The sequence below is a fragment of the Schistocerca piceifrons genome, chromosome 4 (genome assembly GCF_021461385.2).
Source record: "Schistocerca piceifrons isolate TAMUIC-IGC-003096 chromosome 4, iqSchPice1.1, whole genome shotgun sequence".
Lineage (NCBI taxonomy): Eukaryota > Metazoa > Arthropoda > Insecta > Orthoptera > Acrididae > Schistocerca > Schistocerca piceifrons.
Window position 1 is genome coordinate 105,604,253 of NC_060141.1, and position 23,614 is coordinate 105,627,866.

At 43.6% G+C, this 23,614-nt stretch overlaps 2 protein-coding genes across 2 annotated transcripts in view; both read right to left on the bottom strand.

Moving 5' to 3' along the window:
• Positions 1 to 1,045: 1,045 nt before the first annotated feature.
• LOC124795016 lies at positions 1,046 to 23,578 on the bottom strand. Its single transcript, XM_047258780.1, has 3 exons — positions 23,487 to 23,578; positions 9,002 to 9,234; positions 1,046 to 1,369 (listed from the first exon to the last, which is right to left on the bottom strand). The coding sequence occupies exons 2-3, from the start codon at positions 9,152 to 9,154 to the stop codon at positions 1,082 to 1,084; spliced, it is 441 nt and encodes a 146-aa protein (XP_047114736.1). The 5' UTR covers positions 9,155 to 9,234; positions 23,487 to 23,578; the 3' UTR covers positions 1,046 to 1,081.
• The window catches only part of LOC124795635 (nephrin-like), a 910,890-nt gene continuing 907,006 nt past the window's right edge, over positions 19,731 to 23,614 (bottom strand). Inside the window, exon 13 of the mRNA XM_047259707.1 lies at positions 19,731 to 19,739. Coding sequence (XP_047115663.1) covers positions 19,731 to 19,739 — 9 coding nt within the window. The remainder of the gene's footprint in view (positions 19,740 to 23,614) is intronic.

The following is a 23,614-nucleotide window of genomic DNA, read 5'->3' on the forward strand; positions in this document are numbered from 1 at the left end:
GATACGTTACGCAGAATTAGGTTAATGCCGTGGGCTGCATGTCCTCTTGACTTAAGGTACCAGCACTCAGCTGTTCGGTGAGACTCGAAAAGCTAGGTATCCAGACAACTGCTTCAGGTAATGAGCTGTCTTTCCATGTGTATATTGTTGGACCCTGTCGGCCGGCAAGCTCGGAAGCAAGTATTATTTATGGAGTGTGGAATGTCGATGACAGCAATCCCTGTGGTTGGTCCGCGTGGTTCTCACTCGGCTGTAGTGCGAGAAAGGGAAGGTGAATAACTGCGTCGAGTTGGCAGTTGTTACTGGAGACGACGCAAGTGCTGGGGCCGCCTTTAATCGGCTCTGCCCACTTGCGACTTCGCAGATGTCTCAGGCGCCACGTGATTAACTTACTCACCACTAGAGCTCGCATCTCCTCCTGCCGTAGCTACTCGCCGTTTTTTCTTTGCCGGTGGTAGGGCCTTACTCATGTTCGGGCATGAACGGCGGGTCTTCGCAGTAACGAAGACATGTTTGGGAACTGCAGCATGGTCACATGTATGTATTCATGAAAAATGGGACACTTTATAGACACGATTTCTGAGTGTTGCAAACCTCACTGTACCTGCTGTTATATACACGGTATCATTGTATTTACGAATTTCTGTTCTCATATTAACATAGTTTCTTTTACCCAAATTGGCGATGTCTTTCCCTGAAGTTTTATGTCCAGTGCTATAGACGTCGCTTCACTGTTATCCTGGGACGCGTCGGCTGTAGTCCGTAATTCGAATTTACGATACCTGCTGGTTCTCAGTTCAGACTTAGCGGAACGGTATAACTATTTAGTCCACTGTTTCAGGTATTGCAGAGCTATGTATTCACTGCAGAGCTACATCGTCCCTGAGGATACACTTGCGGCACAGCGAAATCAGAGAGCAACGTCGGCGATGTCGGGGTCCAGGTCGGCGGGGAGCTGGCGTGGCGAGCGCGGGTTGGCGGGTCGCAGCCTCCTGCTGGAGGTGGCGCCGGCGCGGGAGCGACGCCGCCCCCGGTCCGCCCCCGGGTCCCCCGGGCCCGGGCCTCAGAGCTCGGCCTCCGGTCAGACGGTGCTCTCGCGCTTGTTGGCCACCGGCCCTGCCGCAGTGAGCTGCTCTGACGTCAGCAGGTGGACGGGGCTGGAGTAGAGGTGGCGCCGCGGAGGCACGGGGTAGCCGGCAGGCGTCGCTACCACCGACGACGCCGGCGCCGGCACCGCCCCCGGCGACTGCCAGTGGCGAGGCAGCGTCGCAGAAGACATGTGCGCCATCACGCCGACCGGCGTGCCCACGTGCTCTAGCGACGCGCCCGTCGTCTGTGCTGACGTGTGCAGGTCTTGCTCGACTCCAGACTGCGAGGAACAGAAATAAGCCTAGGTATTAGCATTTCCCTGCCAGAAAAAGAAAGAAAGCTACCAAAAAAATAGACTGAGTGGCCAAAAGTCATAGAAAGTGTTCTTCGCTGGGCAACGTCATAATATGACATCCCCTTTATACAACGGACAAAATTTGCTGCAAATTGTTTATTTCTTGAATTTCAATAAAAGACGAGAGATTATGAAGGCAAACAATTAAGTTTTTACCTACACCTAAAAATCAGCAGTCATGGAGCGAACGTAAGCGATAAAGTTATGAAAATTCTACGTAGAATTCCGAAGGTCGAACCATGAACATTTTGGAAGAACTGGAAACTTTATGCACGCACAAACAGATACCCGAATGACATCTTAAACATAAAAATTATCTATATAACTTCATTGACGTAATAGAATAAGAAATGGGATAAAAGCAAGACGATAAACAGAAAATAATGGACAACATTAACAGTATCTTTCTTTGGGCTTTATTGAGTTTCGATTCCTCCCGAAGGGGACGAGCTGGCAGCACCGTACTACGCCGCTCTTCAGCCTACGGAATTTCTTTTAAAAAGATGAAGATAATAAATAATAAAAGCAGGCGATAAAATTGGTGACTTAAATGGTAAAATGGCGGAAAATCGGGGAACTTAACACATAGAACAGAGGGTTCATGATGCTAATAAAATACATATGTAGCAGACAGGTAAAAGAATAGACAGAAAATTAGAAATAAAAAGAAATCACGGCGAAAGTCTGGTTTCTGTTCGCAAGAGATATAAAGTTTACACCCAGCGACAGCATGGTTTCTGTTCGCAACACTTTGGAAAGACGAACAACACTGAACATTCACGTGAACACTGCACTAGGAAATTGGCACAAATTCGATATACCACAGCCAAGTACAGCTGGCAGGAACCTGGACAGATGAGGGGAAAGGAAAGGGGGGGAAGGAGAGGAAAAAACGAAGTGGGGCGAGGGTGGAAAGGAGCTGACGAAGGATGAGGAACCATAGGAGGGGGGCGGGTGCTGGGCAGACGCGACAGGTTCAAATGGTTCAAATGGCTCTGAGCGCTATGCGACTTAACTTCTGAGGTCATCAGTCACCTAGAACTTAGAATTACTTAAACCTAACTAACCTAAGGACATCACACACATCCATGCCCGAGCAGTGTTCGAACCTGCGACCTTAGCGGTCGCTCGGTTCCAGACTGCAGCGCCTAGAACCGCAAGGCCACTCCGGCCGGCAGACGCGACAGGGAGTGGGGAAAGGCAGAGGAGGAGTATACAAAAGGACTCGGAGGGCCACATTAACATAATTTTTTATTCTTTATTGTATTTCAATTCCCCATCGGGGCGGGCTGGCAGCAGCATATGCGCTGCTCTTCAGCCGAAAGACATAGAACAAACAAGAGAAGACATTTAAAAATAACACAGGAGAGAATATGGTGAACATAGATATAAAAAAGGAGGAACATCATGTAAGACAAAAAAAATCAGGGTGACCGTAAAATGGAGATAAAATACTGTGATAACTGTTTAAAAGCAGCACACACAAAAAGCCACACACTGCGACAATTAAAAGAACACAAGGCACAGTATGACTGGAGCATAAAAGGTATCGACGGATGGTGTAGCACATAACAAACACTGACGGCGAACCTCAAGACAGTACACAATTAAAATCACACCTCTTGACGCACAGGAGAAACAGCACTAAACACAACACTGATGTGGCACACTGACGATGATCAAAACAGAGGATCTGCCAGGCGCAAAAAGATGAGGGAGACTGGAAGAAGGGAGGGAGGGGAAGAGATAGGGGAGATGAGCAGGGGGTGCGCTGAAGAGGGCCAGGTAGGGAGTGATGTGGGAAGGAACGAGGCAAGTATGGGGTGCAGGGTCTCAGGGGAGGGGGGGAGAAGGAGGAAAATCCGCTTGGGGAGAAGGAGGGAAGAGGAAAAAAGGGGGCCCTGTGGAGGGGGGTTGGAACAAGGCCAGGTTATAGTTGGAAGGAAGGGTAGACGTCACGGCGAAGTTCGTCATCCGGGAGGGGGAGGTGTTGGAAATTGCCCTGATGAAGGAGATGGAGGGTGTGGAGGTGGAGAGAGGGAGGGATACAGCGATAGAGGCGCGGCAATGGGCATGAGGTGGAGAGGAAGGAGGAAACCAGAGGGTGGGGGGGATCAAGCCTGCGGACAATGTAAAGGATGCGGAGATGTTGGAGGAACAGGAGGAGGTGGGGGAAGGGGATCAGTTCATACAGGAGCCGAGTGCAGGAAGGAAGGCGGATACGGAAGGCAAGGCGGAGCACATGGCGTTCAAGGATTTGGAGGGCCTTGCAAAAGCGGGTGGGGGCGGAGATCCAGGCAACGCTGGCATAACAGAGGATAGGACAGATGAGGGATTTGTAGGTGTGGAGGATGGTTCAAATGGTTCAAATGGCTCTGAGCACTATGGGACTTAACTTCTAAGGTCATCAGTCCCCTAGAACTTAGAACTACTTAAACCTAACTAACCTAAGGACATCACACACATCCATGCCCGAGGCAGGATTCGAACCTGCGACCGCAGCGGCCGCGCGGTTCCAGACTGTAGCGCCTTTAACCGCTTGGCCAACACGGCCGGCAGGTGTGGAGGATGGCACATTAACGTCACTCATCTACGTGATACACAATGTCTCTGACAAAAGGCATCTGAGTACCTAAGATATATTTTACTTGTAAACATAAAGCATCATTAGAAAGATCTGTCATTTTATAAGTGTCAAAAAGCAACACAAAATTTCATTATATTGTTCCATAGAAAGTAAATAGTACGTTGACAACACAATATAAAAAAGACCTTACGTTCACGACGTTTTATGTCATGTCATAGCGATATGCACGTACACAGATGGCGCTAGTGTTACGTACAGAAAATATAAAGGGAGGGAGCTGTCATTTGCACTCAGGTGATTCACGTGCAAAGCTTTGCTACGTGATTATGGCCCCAAGAAGTGAATTAAGAGACTTTGAACGCGGAATCGTTGTTGGAGCGTCTGCTTGGGACACTGCACTTTGGAAATAGTCAGGGAATTCAGTATTATGAGATCCACAGTGTTAAGATTGTGTCGTGAATGCCAAATTTTTAGTATTGCCTCTCACCACGGATAATGCTGTGGCCGACGATTTCGCTTACGACCGAGAGCAGCAGTGTTTGCATAGAGTTGTGAGCGCTATCAGACAGTTAACAATGTGTAAAATAACTGCAGAAGTCAATGTGGGACACGTGACGAAAGTATCTCGACGCGAGTGCCTTTGATTACAGCACGACACCGCCTGCAACGCCTCTCCTAGGCTTGTGACCGTAGCGGTTGGATGCTAGACGATGGGAACAATGTGTTCCCTGGTCTTCGAGTCAGGCTTCGAGTGTGGCGCAGACCGCACGGAACCATGGATCCAAACTGTTAAAAAAGCACTGTGCTTGGTAGGTCCGCAGTGGTGTGGGCTGTGTTTTTACATGGAGTGAACTGGGTCTTCTGTTCAACTGGACCGATCATAGACTGGAAATTGTTACGTTCGGCTACCTGGAGACCATATGCAGCAATTCACGGGCTTCATGTTCCCAAATAATAATGGAATTCTTATGCATGACAATGTACGATGTAAAAGGTCTGCAGCAATTCGCGTTTGGTCTGATGAACATTTCGGGTGATTCGAGCGAATGATTTGACTGCGCTGATCGCCCTACATGAATCCCATTGAATATTTGTGGGACATAATCGAGAGGTCAGTTCGTTCACAAATTCCAGCACTGGCAACTCATTCGCAATTATGGACGGCTAAAGAGCCAGCATGGCTGAATATTTCTGCAGGGGACGCCCACCAACTTGTTGAGTCCATGCCACATTGAGTTGGTGCACTACACCGGGCAAAAGGAGGTCCGATACGGTATTAGGAGGTATCCCATTACTTTTGTCACCTCATTGTATAAAATTAGATGTCACAGTAATATCAGATAGAAGTAGATTAAATACGTGTCTTCATCAAATGTTTCTGACATTTTGTTTATGTATAATGTCAACAGGAACACTTGATAACGATACATACGCTGAAAGAAACTTGTCGTAAACTTACGTAATCAACACGAAATAAAAAGTTTGCAGCTAATTTTGTCAAAAGTGTAAAGAAGACGTCATGAGATGTCATTAGATCTGATGTTACTAGCGAGTCACTCCTTTGCCAGTGCTGAAAACTGAAGTAACATTGACTCGACAACATTTTGGAAACGTTCTAGACAGATGATGATCCACACGTCATGCAGCAGAACCTACAGTTGTTCTTCTGTGCTTGATGGTGAGTTCACGCAGGCTACATGCGTACGGAGTCCACCTATTAAGTGCTCGATCGGATAACCTCAGGGCTCAGCCGTGGTCATAAAGTTGCCGGAGAGATTGGATCGACGATAAAAAGCTTCACGAAACAGCTTATAAAGACGGAACTGGCTTAAGATCGGATGATCTGCGGGGCCGGCGGTCCTGAACTCTCTGCGGTGTTCATGTAGCCACTTGCGTCGAATGGAAAGGCTGTGAATGTCATATTGTTCTATAGTAATATGCAGGTGGTCCACAAAACGTACATCTGCAGTTGGTCTGTTGGGTCTAGTTGCGTTCATGTAATCATAGCCCAGACCTTGATTGAGCCGTCTCCTGCCTGGAAGGAGCATTGTTCACACACGGTACTCATAGCTCCATAGACTGTACGCCAAACTCTCGTTTGGCCGTCAACTCGATAGATGTGAAACCGGGATTCTTCTGGTCGTAGTACACGCCGTCACAGTCCCCATTGTCCAATGTCGATGTCGTTGATCGTTTTTAGTCTTTTTTTTTCATTTTTCTCTGTAGATTTTTTTGACCGTGAGAGAAATTCATTCTAGTTCGGTCGCCTAGTGTGTAGATTGTTTGCCGTTCCGTCGTCACGGACCGTTGCCCCGGGTACACCGTTTTGGAGGTCGTCTACACTTCGTACGACACAGCAAGGGAATGGAGGCAATACCGATCGCTGAATAATCAACATCCTCTCATTACTGATTTTGATCCTTCGATACCGGTGGAAGGAATGCAAATACTCAGAATAACTTGGTGCAGACTTAATCGTGTGAGGACTAACCGCGGCAGGTGTAAGGCCATTCTCCACAAAAGCAAACCCACTGATGACACACAATGCGACTGTGGTGCAGACGATCAAACAATCCCTCACCCGATCTTCGAATGTCCTGCGAGTAGGTTTGAAGCAGAATGGAGGGATATCATGAATGCTACTCTACGTTCTGTTCAGTGGGTTACCTGCTGAGATGTGGACTTGTAATAGCTGCGGTGGCTGTCTCCCTAATCTTTCGCATATTGTTGTTTGCAATCAATCATTTAATAATAAATTTGTAATTCGTTTATTTTATTAGTTAATAGTATGTGTGCAATTTTACTCTGCAGATGCCATACGCTAAATAAAAATAAATCGTTTTTAGACGTTGAGCTCAATATCGAGATATCATCAAAGTGATCCGATAATACGCTGCTGAAGCCTATGTGATTCATTTGTCTCAGCGTTATGCTGGCAGGAAGGTGTCCCTTCACCCTGTATTGAAATCGGTGTTCACAGCGCACCAATCAATGCTCTAGTCCACTGGGCCCGATGTGAAACCAATTCGTCAAACACCTGTGGTCATCCTATGCGTTGTAACGTCCCTTAGCAAAAGACATATTTTGTAGTAAAGAGAAAATATTTTGCATCGTATTCTGTTATTGTATGGAATTATGTATTTTTTTATTATTATTATTTATTTTAGATAATATCTGTGTCGGCGAGTACTGAAACCGCACAGACGATAAATATCATACACAGAGATGAAATATATCCCTAGTATAAATAATACAGAACGAACAGTAATTTCTTTGTCTTCCTCTTGGAGTTACGGGAGTAAGATAGCCTGTGTCGCAGTTGTACATGCTAACGTAGTCTTCTTTTGTCATGGTTAATCGATGTACGCCATTACGTACTCATTTTTAAAAAAAAGGTGTGTATTGTAGATAAGTTAACATATTTGAATGTTTTGAATAGAGTTATTTAATGAAACCTTGCATTATTATTTGTAGTAGCTTGCTTAAATTATTATCCCATCCTTTTAAGACATTTTCCGTTATTTAAATATTATCCGTGGTGCAGAGCTGCGCTACGAACGAACAAGCCGCTGCTGCGGCGCATTCAAACTGTATTAAATGAAATCGATCATACCGCAAAGAAGCGGGAAGGTAATAGTGAAATAAAATCATCTCTTTCAGCTTCCGGACTTGCAGAGCAGAGCAGCAGATTTTATGATGTGTTTTGCAGGTTGACGCGGGCTGCTGATAATATATTGCTAACAGTACAAAAGAGATAATTTACCTTCGTAACATAATAGGAATTTTGTTGTGCCTAGTTCTGGTCAGGCAAACCTTATAGTGAAAACGTATTTTTCTCCGACAATAGTCTCATGTTCTTGTGCTAGTCGTGGTAATTATTGGTGTTTTACGCTTAACAAAAATCCACTGCAAAATGTTGAACAATCTTTGCGAACTGTAACATCAGTATTTCATAACAAAGTAATTTTCATTTTCAATAACTATAAAGTAGGGAAGATATGTTGATTCTTTTATAGTGAGTTGCAGTAACCAAAAATGTTCCTTTAATAGAAAGCCAGATACAGAACAATAAGAACCCAATATATTCTGTTTTGTTGAAAATTAATGATTATAAAGAAATTCTAGCCACAGCATTACTAAAAGGTATTTCGCGGCTCTTTTGGTATATGCGTTATTACGCGAGCAATAACAAAAACAAAACCAAAATAAATAGAAAAGAGTATATATTTACGACAAAAACGCGAAAGCGTCTGGAGACATTGCATCTGCGATACTGAAGACCTACAAAAGACAATGTTGCCTCATAAACAGGAATTCTTCGCTAAAATCTTATGTGTTATAACCGACGTGTTGGGACTTATTATCACGTGTTCAAAGTCGGTTTACGTGAGTGGTGCTGCCTTCTATCTGTAACTCACACTAACCAGGTATCTTGTCTAAACTCGTGACATACGCCGCATGGAGCGGCGACGTGCGTCGCCACACTCGGCACAGTTACTAGTGGGACACTCCTTCCGGGAGTTTTGACTCTACAGGTTCCATACAACATGACGTCCGCCCAGATAGCAGAATGGTCAGCGTGACGGATTGCCGTACTACGGTCCCGGGTTCGATTCCCGGCTGGGTCGGGGATTTTCTCCTCTCAGGGACTGGGTTTTGTGCTGGATTCCTTATCATTTCATCTCCATAAGGTTCGCAGGTCGCCCAATGGGGTGTCGAATGTAATAAGTCCTGTACCAAGGCGGCCTTACCTGTCCCGCAAGGAGCCTCTCGGCCAATGACGCCAAACGCTCATTTCCATTTCCAAGGATGTAGGCTGCAGTAGGTACTGGGAGATGCAGAAGCTTGCACAGGATAGAGTAGCATGGAGAGCTGCATCAAACCAGTCTCAGGACTGAAGACCACAACAACAACAACAACAACAACAAGATAACTGGAATAAGGGCGTAATTCATGGAGGGAATACTCACGTGCATCATCGGCGGGCTGACCGGGGCCAGCTCCCGGAGCGGCAGGCCGTTGCGCAGGGTACAGTAGCTACCGTAGGGCCCGCCCCCTCCTGGTCCCGGCCCCGTGACGGCCCTCTGTGGCTGCTTCTGTAGCCGACCGCGGCTCGGCGACATCACCCCCGTCGAGGAGCCTTCAATCGTTGATATGTTTTGGTGACAGGATGCTAGGAAGTCAGCGTGCTCGTCGTGTTCCACTGAAAAATAGTACTGACTGCAAAACCTACCAGCGGAGAGGCACAGTACATGAAATTCAGTTAACCGTTCTGTTGTCAGAGAGTAGTGTCATCAAATCAAATTAATCAATGCCTGTAGCACTGCTCAGTTGTACATTGAAACTTTTGGAACGAGTCCTCCTAACCAGAATAGCACCGTTCATCGAGGCTGCTACCCCTCCTGAACAAGCTGGCCTCAGACAAGGACGCAGCTGCACCGATCAAGTTCTGGCCCTAACTACCCACATTGAAGCAGGTTTCCAAGGCCATCTGAAATCAACAGCTGTCTTCATCGACCTGACAGCCGCGTATGGCACTGTCGGGCGACAGGGACTGATCTACAAGCAAATGCCAGTTGTACCAAGTCGAGAAATTGTGGATCTAATATCCAGCATGCTTAGTGAAAGGCAATTTGAAGTGTTTCTAGGCAGCTCTAAAAGCCACAAACGGAAACTAAATAATGGACTACCACAGGGATCTGTTTTAGCCCCATCACTATTCAATTTATACATCAATGATTTACCAACCACAATATCAACTAAATTCATCTACGCTGATGACGTCGCACTGGTAGCACAGAGCAGTAATTTCGAAGATGGTGAGCGAATTCTTACGGAGGATCTGGAGAAGATGTCAACTTTCTTTAAGAATTGGAGATTGATCCCAAAGCACATCAGAAACTGAAGTCTTGTTTCCATCTAGTGAATCGTGCTGCGAACTACAAACCAAGAGTTCTGCTCAATGGACAAACGTTAGGGTACCATCCTTTACAAAAGTATCTCGGAATCACTCTAGATAGAACCCTAAGCTACACAGAGCACATCACCAAGCTTCCTCATAAAGTTGCTGCAAGGAACAACATACTGCATAAGCTCAGTGGTACCACCTGGGGAACCTCTGCTGACAGTCTCCGTTTAACTGGCATCAGTCTTGTGTCCTCTGCTGTTGAGTACTGTGCACCTGTCAGGTTGGAAAGTGTACATCTGAAGAAGGCAGACACAAAACTTAATGACACAATGCGCTGCATTATTGGTTCCATCAAATAAACACCATGCCGCTGCTTACCTGTTCTGAGTCACATCCCTCCACCTCACTTAAGGCGGAAACAAGCTCTACTGAGGGAGACCAAGAAAATCTCTGCATCACCTTCTCTACCACTGCACCAGGAATTGTGTCATCCGTCACAGCAACGATTGCGATCAAGAAAACCAGCAAGTGTTACTGCAGGACAACTCATCGCTCATGGGTTTGATCTAAATGAAAGCTGGAAGCATGAATGGTCAACAAAAACAATGGGAACAAGAGCCCATCTCTTTGATCCCACAAAGAAGCCAAAAGATTTTGACCCACCGAGGAAACTTTGGTGCCGCCTCAACAGGTTAAGAACTGGACATGGTTGTTGTAGCTACTTCAGGTACAAATGGGGCTGCATCAGTTCACCAATGTGTGAATGTGATCAAGAAGAGCAGACAATTGAGCATTTAGTCCAACGCTGTCCACTTCATTCATACCCTGGAATTCCCGATGACTTGACCACTCTCACATCCAGCTTAATTAACTGGTTGAAAAACACGGACTTATAGTTTTAATCTTGTCTTACATCAGATGTATACTGTATAAAATCATTTGTCTTATATCAACTGTATATTGTATAAAATCACCATACGACTAAATAAATAAAATAAAAATCAATATTTACTGTTGCGATAAAACAGAAAGAAGTCATCAACCGAGTTAGTACGTGATCAGGGAAATACTGCAGCAATACTGACTTTCAGAGATTTAATAATACTTGTAACAGACAAAAAAGTAAGGTACTTCCTTTTTCCCTTTTTGATAATACTTTTAAGAGACAAAAAATACGGTACATGTTTTATATATTTGTGATCTTACTATTCTGATGCGGCATAACACGGCTTCGTCTCCTGTAGCAACTGACAAGGATACCATGAGACCTATTAATCACAGATTTTGATGGGTCGAAGAGAGACCTGTCATAAGTACCTTAATGCTAGGTTTTCATGTGATGGCTCCTCATTTCCGAGAAAGTCGATGTTGAGGTCCGTGCAAACTTTCTATACCGGCAAAGGTAGTCGTGTTTCCACAGAGTGAGCGTAGAGCAGCGGCTAAGATTCACGGTTACCACGGTGGCGGCATGGGCTCAGATCCCGCCCGTGTACTTTATATCTTTTTTTTTTCAATTTTATCGTACAGAATGTCCTGAAGTAGTGTATGTCACACAAAATAATTCAAAAATAGCGTTTTTCTGGGAATAGTGATCTCATTAATAAACGAATCGTTACAGTAAACTTTCTTCAAATGTGTTTTCCGTTTGTTACAGAATAGATAACAGAATGGTCTTACTCCCTATAGCTTGCGTCGCTCGCTTTGCTGGAACAGATATTCCAGATGGTATTTCTCGCAGAAGCAACTGAAACACAAATTCGTTGATTACCACATGATTTAATGAAGTCACTGCCTTGTAACCATGCGGACTTTCCAGAAGCGATACTGGAAAGACAATTCAGTTAAATGGAAAAAAAAGATAATTCTGTCTTTGATTAACTTCGATGCGAACCACGCCACTCCTGCGAAAGTAGGTGCACAAAACTGAGAACGAATCAAATAGAGTATCTCTCTGTTATCTTCTCTCGAAACGGCTTCTCTAGTACTCTTCAGCAAGTAGCAAGCATTTTAACTTTATCCATGGAGTATATTTGAGTGGAAAATTATTACGGTGCGGGTATATGCGCGTCTTTCATCTACAAATATTTTATTGTAAAATGTCTGATCAGTCTACCCTTCTGACTAATCAATAATTATTAATGTAAAGTACGAGGGCCATTCGGAAAGTAAAGTCCGATCGACCGCGAAATGGGAACGACAGTGAAAATCCGATGAAACTTTGCTCAGACGTGTTGGGCTATGTCTCTCGTATGCCAGTCGATTCCATCACGTCGCTCTTTTCAGTTTTGAGCGCACAGTGAGTACGTAAAGATGCCAAGAAAAAAGTGGCTCCCACCAAGTGTGAGGGTATGGTGAGAGATATCGCTTGAAGTTATTCAGCCCACATAACATGTCATGCGTTTCCTTCTTCATGACAGTCTTCTCCCGCACTCTGCAGGGACAATGAAAATGCGCCGCGCGGGATTAGCGGTCTAAGGCGCTGCAGTCATGGACTGTGCGGCAGGTTCCGGCGGAGGTTCGAGTCCTCCCTCGGGCATGGGTGTGTATGTGTGTTTGTCCTTAGGATGATTTAGGTTAAGTAGTGTGTAATCTTAGGGACTGATGACCTTAGCAGTTAAGTCCCATAAGATGTCACACACATTTGAACATTTTTTGAATGAAAATGCTCCTGCAACGTTTTCGATGGGAAGTGTTGGCCAACAAAACATTCGTAAATGGCTCCCACTGAGTTGCGTTTCTGTTCACATGAACCACTGGCTATGAAGACAATATTTTGGCGCAGACAACGAGCTGTAGACGAGCACAGAGATCTGTCAGAAAGCATAGGCCGCTGGCTTCTATGACAAGGGCATTGGAAAGTTGGCACAACACTGACAAATGTCTGTGAGGCGATTTTACAGAGATACAGGTGGAAGGTCTAGCTATTTTTTTTTTTTTTTCAAATAAAACATTTTTAAACTTCACAGTCGTTTCCATTTGGCGACCGATCGGACTTTACTTTCCGAATAGCTCTCGTAATTTTTCTTATCCCACGTGCGGAAGAGTGACGCACCTTAACTCATGATGGTCAGGATTCACAGTCATGTAGAGTATTTCACAGGAAATCATTTTTGCCGTTGACTGTAGACGTTAAAGTCTGACATGTGCTGAAGCGATGTCTTTTGGAGTATCACATGAAAACGGCCCAAAGACGGAAATTGCAAAAATGAAAAGAAAATTATTTCTGCAGTGAACGAGGTAAATGATGTCCTTTGAAAAAGACATATTTTAAATAATCTTTGTCTAGCAGTTACGTGACCTTTCCATTTCGTGCATGTTACTACAACTTTTTTTGAATTTATGAGTCAATTTGTCAACTCTACTTTTAACATTGTGGACAAATTTCAGAATAATTTTTGCATATATGAGAAAAGGTGAGGGAATATCTTTCCTGACACCGAGATTGTCTTCCAGCGAGTGGGTCTGTAGCTAACATGATGAGCTCTTGCTAACGGTGCGGTCTGAGTGCTATATCAAATTTCTTGAAGTATGTACAATTCTTGAAATAACTATGGATTAGAATTTTTTATTTCATTCTGCTAGTGATGTCCTTAGCGTTTTAAGTTCTTCCAGTATGTTGATACTCGACTGTTTCTGAGAAAACAACCTTCAAAGTTTTAGACGTAATTTAGTTGTCTCTTAGCGATCGATGTACGCAGCCCGAACCGGGCACACGGGCTAGTGTCACGACTTCTAGGTTTTGCATCGTGTGGTCGGGACACGGCAGGTTTTATTGTTTCATTTATCTAGTAATGTGCGCAGTATCAAGTAAGGGAACACAAGGGCGTTATATTAATTGTAAAACTACAATTCGGTTTCACAGTATTTGTTATATATTTATAATAAAATATACGAGTGTATGGTATTTTCAGTGGTTACAAACTTTTTAAATTCTCATATTCTAGTATTTCATTCTTACATCAGTAGTTAATTATTATACTATATTCCGAATTTTACTACCTTGGATTATAGCGATCGTAGAAAAATTCGGAACACAGAAATTCGAAGAACAAAGAGCATCGCACTAAGGCAGGTTTGCGACTGCGACGTTTCTTAGTGTGAATCACACTCGGGAGAGAAACGTTGTTAACAATGCTGAAGATATCAAACGTGGCGATACTTTCGCTGCAAACCGTGCACAACGGATCAATTTTCCGGTTACTGGCGGTTGTAATTGATTACAAAGCAAAATGCACCACAGGAATTTCGCTGAAATCAGATTCAAATAACTTGTTCACTCTCAAACATACGAATTATACAGCTAACCAGATCCAAGTACACTGAAGCGCTAAAGAAACTGGTGTAAGGATGCATACAGAGATATGCAAACAGGCAGAATACGGCGTTACGGTTGGCACCGCCTATATAAGACAACAAATGTCTTGCGCAGTTGTTAGATCGATTACTGCTGCTACAATGGCAGGTTATCGTGGTTTAAGAGGGAAGTCCACATCAGGAGGCTGTTTGACACTGTTTCTTTTGGGATTCTTATTGGGTGGGAGGAAACAGATAGAATTCAATCAAATTTTGACATCATTTCATTCATACTTCGAACAGTTTTTGTAAATTTTTTGAGTAATTTCATCCAAAAAAAAACAGTTACGCTGTGATGTCCGCTGAAGATTGTGAGTATAGTTGTCCAATTCCGTGCAGTGTAGGCATTCCGATTTTCATCTGAATTAAAAAAGGTTTCGATTTTACATTAATAACATATTTTCTAAGGATATGAACCTCAGTGCAGGTGCAAATAACGAAATTTAAAAATTTCGCAGACGTTGGAACAATTTACTTCGAATTTCATGATTTTTTCTCTAATTATGCAAAGAAAAATAACCTTAAAATCATATCATCTTAGAAGTTGGTTAATATAATTTGTAATTTTGTAAAGAATCGTACCACCAGTTTTCATAATGATCGGTTCTATGCTTTTTGAGCTAGACTGAACGCAAATGTGAAGTAAGTCATTTCGAGATAAGCACGTTTGAAAAATAAATTCTCGGAAGCTAGAAAATCGAGGAAGTTAACAATAATGTAAAAATCATTTCGAGATAAGCGCATTTGAAAAATAAATTCTCGGAAGCTAGAAATTCGAGGAAGTTAACAATAATTAAAATGCTTATCGATTAATCTGCGATTCCAGCACCATATAGTAATCTTTCTTCTTCCTCAGAGCCTTCGTTTTGCGCTTGCAGCAGTGCTTTCCGAATTTCCCGAACTTCCTTCGATTCCAATGAACTACGTCGATTCCGCCGGCTCACGCGCTGGTTATCCATTTGTTCGGCATAATGGAAGCTTTGCGTGCCTGCTACAATTCCTGCCTCGTTCATGATCATCACAAGGAATGAATTTCCTTAACTGAATATGCCAGCTGCTACATGCGGCGCCAATTCAGCGACTTTTAGTCTGGAGTGCAAGTGTTTAGAAGCTAATGGGCAAATAGTGTAATTAAAGCTTTCATTCGCATTTGGTGTGTGGCCATCTAAACATCTCTCCTGATGTACTGCTCCGCCCTATCTGCGCTCGAGCCGGTACCGATGTGCACTCGGTTCCATGCTCATAAAATCTAAACGAATGCGAACTACAATTTGAAATTTTGACGCGTATTCTTGGATAGTTAAGCTAACGATTTATGCAATAAAAAATCGGATGGGACACAGCATCCCCGAGGTAGCGATGAAGGGAGGATTTTTCCGTACGACCATTTCACGAGTGTACCGCGAATATCAGGAATTCGGTAATACATCAAATCTCCTACACCGCTGCGGTCGGAAAAAGATCCTACAGGAATAGGATCAACGACGACTGAAGAGAATCGTTCAGCGTGACATAAAAGCAACCCTTCCGCAAATTGCTGCAGATATCAATGCTGGGCATTCGACAGCTGTCAGGGTGCGAACCATTCAAAGAAAGATAATCGATATGAGCTTTCGGAGCAGAAGGCCCACTCGTGTAGGGCCTCGCCTCGGCCCATCAACACCGACACTGGACTGTTGATGACTGGAAACGCGTGAGCCGACGAGTCACGTTTCAGATTGTATCGAGCGGGTGGACGTGTAAGGGTATGGAGACGTCATCATGAATCTATGCCACCTATGGACTGTTAGAGCTGGTGGAGGCTCTGTAGCGGTGTGGAATGTGTGCAGTTGGAGTGATATAGAACCCCTGATACGTCTAAATACTAGTGTGACAGATGACACATGCGTAAGCACCCTGTCTGATCATCTGCGTCCATTCGTGTCCATTGTGCATTCCGACGGACTTAGGCAGTTCCAACGGGACAATGCGACACTTCAAACGTCCAGAATTGGTAGAGAGTGGCTCCAGGAACACTGTTCTGAGTTTCAACATTTCCGCTGGCCAAAAAACTCCCCGGCATGAGCATATCTGGGATGCGTTGCAACGTGCTGTTCAGAAAAGGTCTAAACTCCCTCATAGTGGTTCAAATGGCTCTGAGCACTATGGAACTCAACTGCTGAGGTCATTAGTCCCCTAGAACTTAGAACTAGTTAAACCGAACTAACCTAAGGACATCACAAACATCCATGCCCGAGGCAGGATTCGAACCTGCGACCGTAGCAGTCTTGCGGTTCCAGACTGCAGCGCCTTTAACCGCACGGCCACTTCGGCCGGCTCCCTCATAGTGTTACGGATTTATGGACAGCCGTGCAGGATTCATGGTGTCAGTTCCCTCGAGCACTACGTCAAACATTAGTCGAGTCCATGCCAAATCGTGTTGAGGCACTTCTGCGCACTTGCGGTGGCTCTACACGACATTAGGCTGGTGTACCAGTTTCTTTGGCTCTTGAGTGTAACTGTTTTTCATCAAAATAAAACTCGAGAAACCGGAAAAATACATTGTGAGAAAGGAATGGTCAGAATTTAGTGCAGCTATGCTCAAGTGAAAAATAAATAAAAGTACGTCCCCGGCTTGTTACATATGGCTGGCTAGGAATAACATCAGATTTATTCAGTTGTTACTTTTTTTTAAATTCAGTCACCAGACGTACTATTAGCAGACGAATGACAACGTTGTTTCAACATACACTCGAAAACTTCTTCTTACAATCTTCTACATACATGGATAGATAAGCGAAAAAACAGAAATAAAAAAACCAATAATCGGGTTTCGAACACGGTGTCCAAAAGTGTAAGGCCACGGAGCTAGCCACAGCTCCACCACTGTGACTGAAGCAGTTTCTCCCTCTCAAAGGCATATACAATAGCTGGAAAGCTTCGTTGCTTTCTGAGAAACGGTCGTGTATCCCGGATAAGCGGTCGCACGTGTTCGTTTATTTTGACTCCTCTTCCAGTGAGCGTAGTACCTGGGAAGCCGATTTATGACACCTGCCGTGTTCTCCTCGTTAGAACAACACTCTGTCTTTTAGTTTGAATGGCGTCCGCCTGTTTTCAACAGATTGTTTCCTATTTTGTGCACCACTTAGCCTCTTCACGTAGCTCATTGTGGTGAATAGATTACTTTTCACCAGGATAATAGCTAAGACGAGAAATCATGACATTTCATAACAAGTGCAGTGCCAACTTGTACAGAAATCGATGCGGAACTGAACTGTACAGCACTTGCGACCAGCAAAGACAATCGCCCTCGCACTGAACTCAACGCTGAACAAGGTGCTATGGTATCCACAGTGCTGCTGATTCCTCGCTTGCCTTCCACCTTATCAAGAATCTTATTATTTACCATTCATCAGACACTATAGATGATGCCTTTTTGATGCAGCCGTCTACGGTATCCCGGCCTGGCGACTCTTGAAAGTCCGCCAGAGCGCTTGGAACTGCACGGCTGCCTCGAGGCAGAATTGTTGCAGCCGCTGCCACACACAAAGATTCGGTCGACCAGTTAAAGTTCACTGTTGCTCTGCAAGTTATTCCGCGCAGTGACATGGATTCAGTGATGTATTCGCTTCGGTACTTTTGTAAGTGACCGTCTCTGCTTTCGGAACATCTCACGTTCCCTCTCTCCCGATGACTCATTCGACGTTTATCTGCGTATCCTCGTAGATATCTTTTGTGTTCCTACTCGGCGATCCGTTGTCGACAGCTGCAGACTTGTGGTGCATCCTCATCGGGGTTCTCTCGAGTCGTTCCTGATATTCTGTCAAACGTCGGTCAAAATATCATCCTTTTGCGTTCCTCAGAATCTCGTAGTTATTACACTTTATTCCAAAGACAACACTTGTAATTGGGAAGTTCTGGAAATGCCTGCTGATATTTTTCTCTTTCGATTTTTCCTTGTGAAATGTTTTAACGATGTTTACTGAATCCACAACCGGTGACCGCGTATTCTCATCGTTCCCTTTCTTCTGGGGTTCATATGCTCCGGCGTACCTGGCCTAGAGTAAATCCGGCTATGAACGAAAAGAACGTGAAAGTAACACTAGAAGGATTCGGGCGAACACAGCATTTTTCCAGTGGATCGTTCGTGCGTGACGGCGTGTAAGTGACAAGTTTACACAGATAACACAACGTCACCTTGCACAGACATTGCGATACACGAACCTTGCTTCGTCTCTTTTGACAAAAGATTACTGTACCATGAGGAGTAGACAAGGTGATGTAGCGTTTGCTAAGGATGTTGAAAATCAAGAGGATGTTTCCAATTGTGATCGATGGAGAAAAGAATTTTTTTAAATAAAAGGAAAATACAAAACATGTGCTTCTGAAATACTGTATCTTCCCATAACTATGCTCCAGGCAGTTAACTGTGGTTCATACTACCAGACTCTAATTATTATATTGTGTAGAGCTGTACAAATGTTGTCTGCTTTTCTTTTGTGGTGTACTATCAAATCCGATAGGTGCTGAACTCTATGAAACTGCCAACAGCATATCTGTAAAGTGTCAGTTGCTGTTGAACTCTCTTGACAGTGATGACGAGTGAACGTGATCTTGACTTTCTTGCAAACTTTTAAGTGTGACCATAAACAGAAAAAAAAATTAATAGAAGTATTAACAGCGTTTTTATTTCTCATTATTTAGCAACGACGTGACGCAAGTGTTTTTAATAAATCTGCGTTATAAGATAATTAACAAATAAATGTGAACACGTAACTATGGTCCTAAATTTCCATCTACAGAGTGTTCATGTTAAATTAGTTTAGACTGATGGTTTAGGGTCCACATAACCTAACTTGAAGTAGGTCTTTCTAATACGAAGTGCAGATTATAGTACAGTAAAAAATCAACAACCAACATTACAAGAGAATAGCTTGGAGACAATGTCACATGTATGCCTCGCATGCAAAGCACTTAAGTTTAAGGAAAATACTTGAGAAAGGTGAAGCAGAAATTTTGCATTGTGAAGTATGAAGTGGAAGTCAGGGTGGTATAGGGTGATTAAAGTTTGCAAAACTGGGGCAGAAGTGAGTCGTATGCCAAGAAGTAGGAAGCCGTGGATAAGGCATAAAGAAAGGGATCTTTATATTTACAAAGAATCTGATGTAATTTGCAAAATTCAAACTGCAGATAGTTGCCCAACAAAAGGGAATTACCATTAATCAGACACAGCACATAAAGAATGTGATAAACTATTAGACACATATCAGCACAATCACTCTCCTGAATTTTGCAAAATAAATGAAATAGAAGATAAATAAGAAAAGGACCTTTATACACTGAACCATGTTAAAAGAATACGTAGAACCAAGTTAAAACACACACAAACACACACACACACAGAGAAAGAGAGAGAGAGAGGAACACAGAGGAAAAAGAAAAAGGTTTTGCTTAATCACCTAAGCATACTGTGACACATACACATATACACAAGGACAGTTTACTGATATGATAAACACAAGTTCAAAAGTTGCTGGTAAGATTCTACGGCATATAATACCGTCCAGAGCTTAACATCAAGTGAACAGATATTCGTTTCCTATTGCTGTGAAAATGAAATTTCACAGATCAGCAAGAAGAAGAAGAATGAGAGTGTCAGAACTGTTTATAAGCTCAATACACAAAGTCCTAAATGTAAGCAAAGTAGTTTAAACAAAAACATGTATGTATTCCAGTCCACTGAAGGTAAAAAAAAGGCGAAAAACATAAGACCAGAAAAAATATGTTTCATGTATTTGTGATTGGACAGTTCTAAAGTAATAATATGGCTACAGAACAATGCTGAAGATTAGATGGGTAGATCACATATCTAATGAGGAGGTATTGAATAGAATTGGGGAGATGAGGAGTTTGTGTCACAACTTGACGAGAAGAAGGGACCGGTTAGTAGGACATGTTCTGAGGCATCAAAGGATAAAAAATTTAGCATTGGAGGGCAGCGTGGAGGGTAAAAATCGTAGAGGGAGACCAAGAGATGAATACACTAAGCAGATTCAGAAGGATGTGGGTTGCAGTAGGTACTGGGAGATGAAGAAACTTGCACAGGATAGGGTAGCATGGAGAGCTGCATCAAACCAGTCTCAGGACTGAAGACCACAACAACAACAAAGTAATAATTATCAACATAATAGTGAATAACATTCTCTAAAACAACCAGAAGGTCTAGGAGGAAAATGAATCATTGTGCGTTTCTACTTATGTGTTGATATTTAAATTTCACAAATTTATAAATTAAAACTTTCAAAGTTTTTCTTTGGTATACTACTCAAGTAAATGGACATAAGAACCATAACTATAACCACCATAATAAATGTGGGATGGACCATAGTTAGGATATCGACACCTAAGTACAGTCCAGTTTCTATTAGTTAACACTTTCACTGCTATATTGGTTGGCTGTTTGATTTGGGGGAAGAGACCAAACAGTGGGGTCATCGTCCAATTGGATTAGGGAAGGATGAGGAAGGCAGTCGACCGTGCCCTTTCAAAGGAACCATCCCGGCATTTTCCTGAAGTGATTTAGGGAAATAACGGAAAACGTAAATCAGGATGGTCGGACGGGGAATTGAGCCGTCGTCCTCCCGAATGCGAGACCAGTGTACCAATAACTGCTCCACTTCGCTCGGTTTCACTGCTAAAGACACGCTATCTGCATTAGAGTGTTAAATGCGGCATTGTTGCCACTGTGCTGCTTGAATATTGCTGCTACCAGATCTGAGACATGGTGCTCCGGCTGCTATGAAATGCTTACTATCCGATTTTATAAAAACTATTTGGTGAAAACATCTTAATTTTGCACATATGATTGATATCTTTGGTCGATAAAATACCTTATTTTGTTACGCCATTCATTATACCACTGTGCTCTACCAAATCAAGTAAACCATTGTACCAGTGCTTAAACTTTGTGTACAGTCGATTTTAACTCTTACATTGCTGTGTATGAAATGTAGACAATACATAGAAATTATCCTTAAAATTGAGAGCAGAGTGATATTATACTTTGTTGTAGAGTTGTTGGTTGTTATATCCCGTAGTCACTTGCAGCGTGCCCAGTTCAGTCCCTGTGCCTTGAGAATCATATGATCATAAAAATTTTCCTATTTCATAAACGGTTCAAGAAGCCGAAACGAAGGTTTCTGCAAATTTTTATTGACCGATACACGCAAGAAAGTCGTCCACAGCAGTTGCAAGGTCAGTGGAACGGGACGTGTAAACACGTCAATAGCACTTAAGCAAAACCCGGACGTCACGGTATTGCACATCTTCAGCAGCTAGGAAGCAGTGGAGCATGAAGAGATAAGTCATCCTCAGCAGTCAAACAAAATGTGTTCTTCCATATTACTTGATATTAAAAACTGGAATAGTGACCCGCCAGGTTAGTTGAGAGCGCTAATGCGCTGCTTAATGGCCTCGGGTAGGTGCGCCGGCAACGGATCGAGTCTGCCCGGCGGTTTAGCGACAGAGGCCTGGATGTGGTTTTTAGGCGGTTTTCCACATCCCCCTAGGTGAATACCGGGCTGGTCCCCACGTTCCGCCTCAGTTACACGGCTCGCAGACATCTGAAGAAATTCGCACTATTCCATGGATTACACGCGACGCAGACAGTTGGGACACAATAATTCCGTCCCGGGGGGTACGAGGTGGCGGCAGGAAGGGCATTCTGCCACCCCTTAAATTAACCTTGTCAATTCCGATTAACCATAACGACCCCGCGTCAGTGTGGGAAAAGGCACAAGTAAAAGAAAGGAAGAAAGAAAGAATTAAAAAGTGGAATAGTGGTAATGTTCCTTTCACCTCACTGACCACTTGAAAAAAAAAGTTACATATATATAAGTCACAGCTGCAAAATACTAACGCGAATTCTTTACCGACGAATGAAAAACTGGTACAATCCGACCTCAGGGAAGATCAGTTTGGATTCCGTAGAAATGTTGGAATACGTGAGGCAACACTGACCCTACGACTTATCTTAGAAGAAAGATTAAGGAAAGGCAAACCTACGTTTCTAGCATTTGTAGACTTCGAGAAACCTTTTGACAATGTTGACTGGAATACTCTCTTTCAAGTTATGAAGGTGGTAGGGGTAAAATACAGGGAGCGAATGGCTATTTACAATTTGTACAGAAACCAGATAGCAGTTATAAGACTCGAGGGGCATGAAAGGGAAGCAGTGGTTGGAAAGGGAGTGAGACAGGGTTGTAGCCTCTCCCCGATGCTATTCAATCTGTATTTTGGGCAAGCAGTAAAGGAAACAAAGGAAAAGTTCGGAGTAGGTGTTAAAATCCATGGAGAAGAAATAAAAACTTTGAGGTTTGCCGATGACTTTGTAATTTTGTCAGAGACAGCAAAGGAGTTGGAAGAGCAGTTGAACGGAGTGGACAGTGTGTTAAAACGAGGGTATAAGGTGAACATAAACAAAAGGAAAACAAGGATAATGGAATATACTCAAATTAAGTCGGGTGATGCTGAGGGAATTAGATTAGGAAATGAGACACTTAAAGTAGTAAAGGAGTTTTGCTATTTCGGGAGCAAAATAACTGATAATGGTCGGAGTAGAGAGGATATACAATGTAGACTGGCAATGGCAAGGAAAGCGTTTCTGAAGAAGAGAAATTTGTTAACATCGAGTATAGATTTAAGTGTCAGGAAGTCGTTTCTGAAAGTATTTGTATGGAGTGTAGCCATCTATGGAAGAGAAACATGGACGATAAATAGTTTAGACAAGAAGAAAATAGAAGCTTTCGAAATGTGGTGCTACAGAAGAATGCTGAAGATTAGATGGTTAGATCACATAACTAATGAGGCGGTATTGAATACAATTGGGGAGAAGAGGAGTTTGTGGCACAACTCGACTAGAGGAAGGGATCGGTTGGTAGGACATGTTCTGAGGCATCAAGGGATCACCAATTTAGTACTGGAGGGCAGCGTGGAGGGTAAAAATCGTAGAGGCAGACCAAGAGATGAATACACTAAGCAGATTGAGAAGGATGTAGGCTGCAGTGCGTACTGAGAGATGAAGCAGCTTGCACAGGATAGAGTAGTATGGAGAGCTGCATCAAACCAGTCTCAGGACTGAAGACCACAACAACAACAACATATATCATCTGCAGAACAAGAATGCTGAAATTAGGCTGAGACAGCTTCGTAGGTACCTGCCGCCGGCTGTGGGATGACGTCGGGGTTCTTGTCGTCGCCGTCGTAGCCCGGGCCGCCCAGCGCGGCGGCCACGACGGCGGCGGCGGGGTCGCCCTTGGCGGCGATGGCGGCGGCGGCGGGCAGC

Coding starts and splice junctions, on each gene's coding strand:
- LOC124795016 (XM_047258780.1), bottom strand. CDS start 9,154: ATGTCGCCGAGCCGCGGTCGGCTACAGAAGCAGCCACAGAGGGCCGTC. Junction 1,370..9,001: donor TCAGCCCGCCGATGATGCAC/GTGAGTATTCCC, acceptor TGTTCCTCGCAG/TCTGGAGTCGAGCAAGACCT.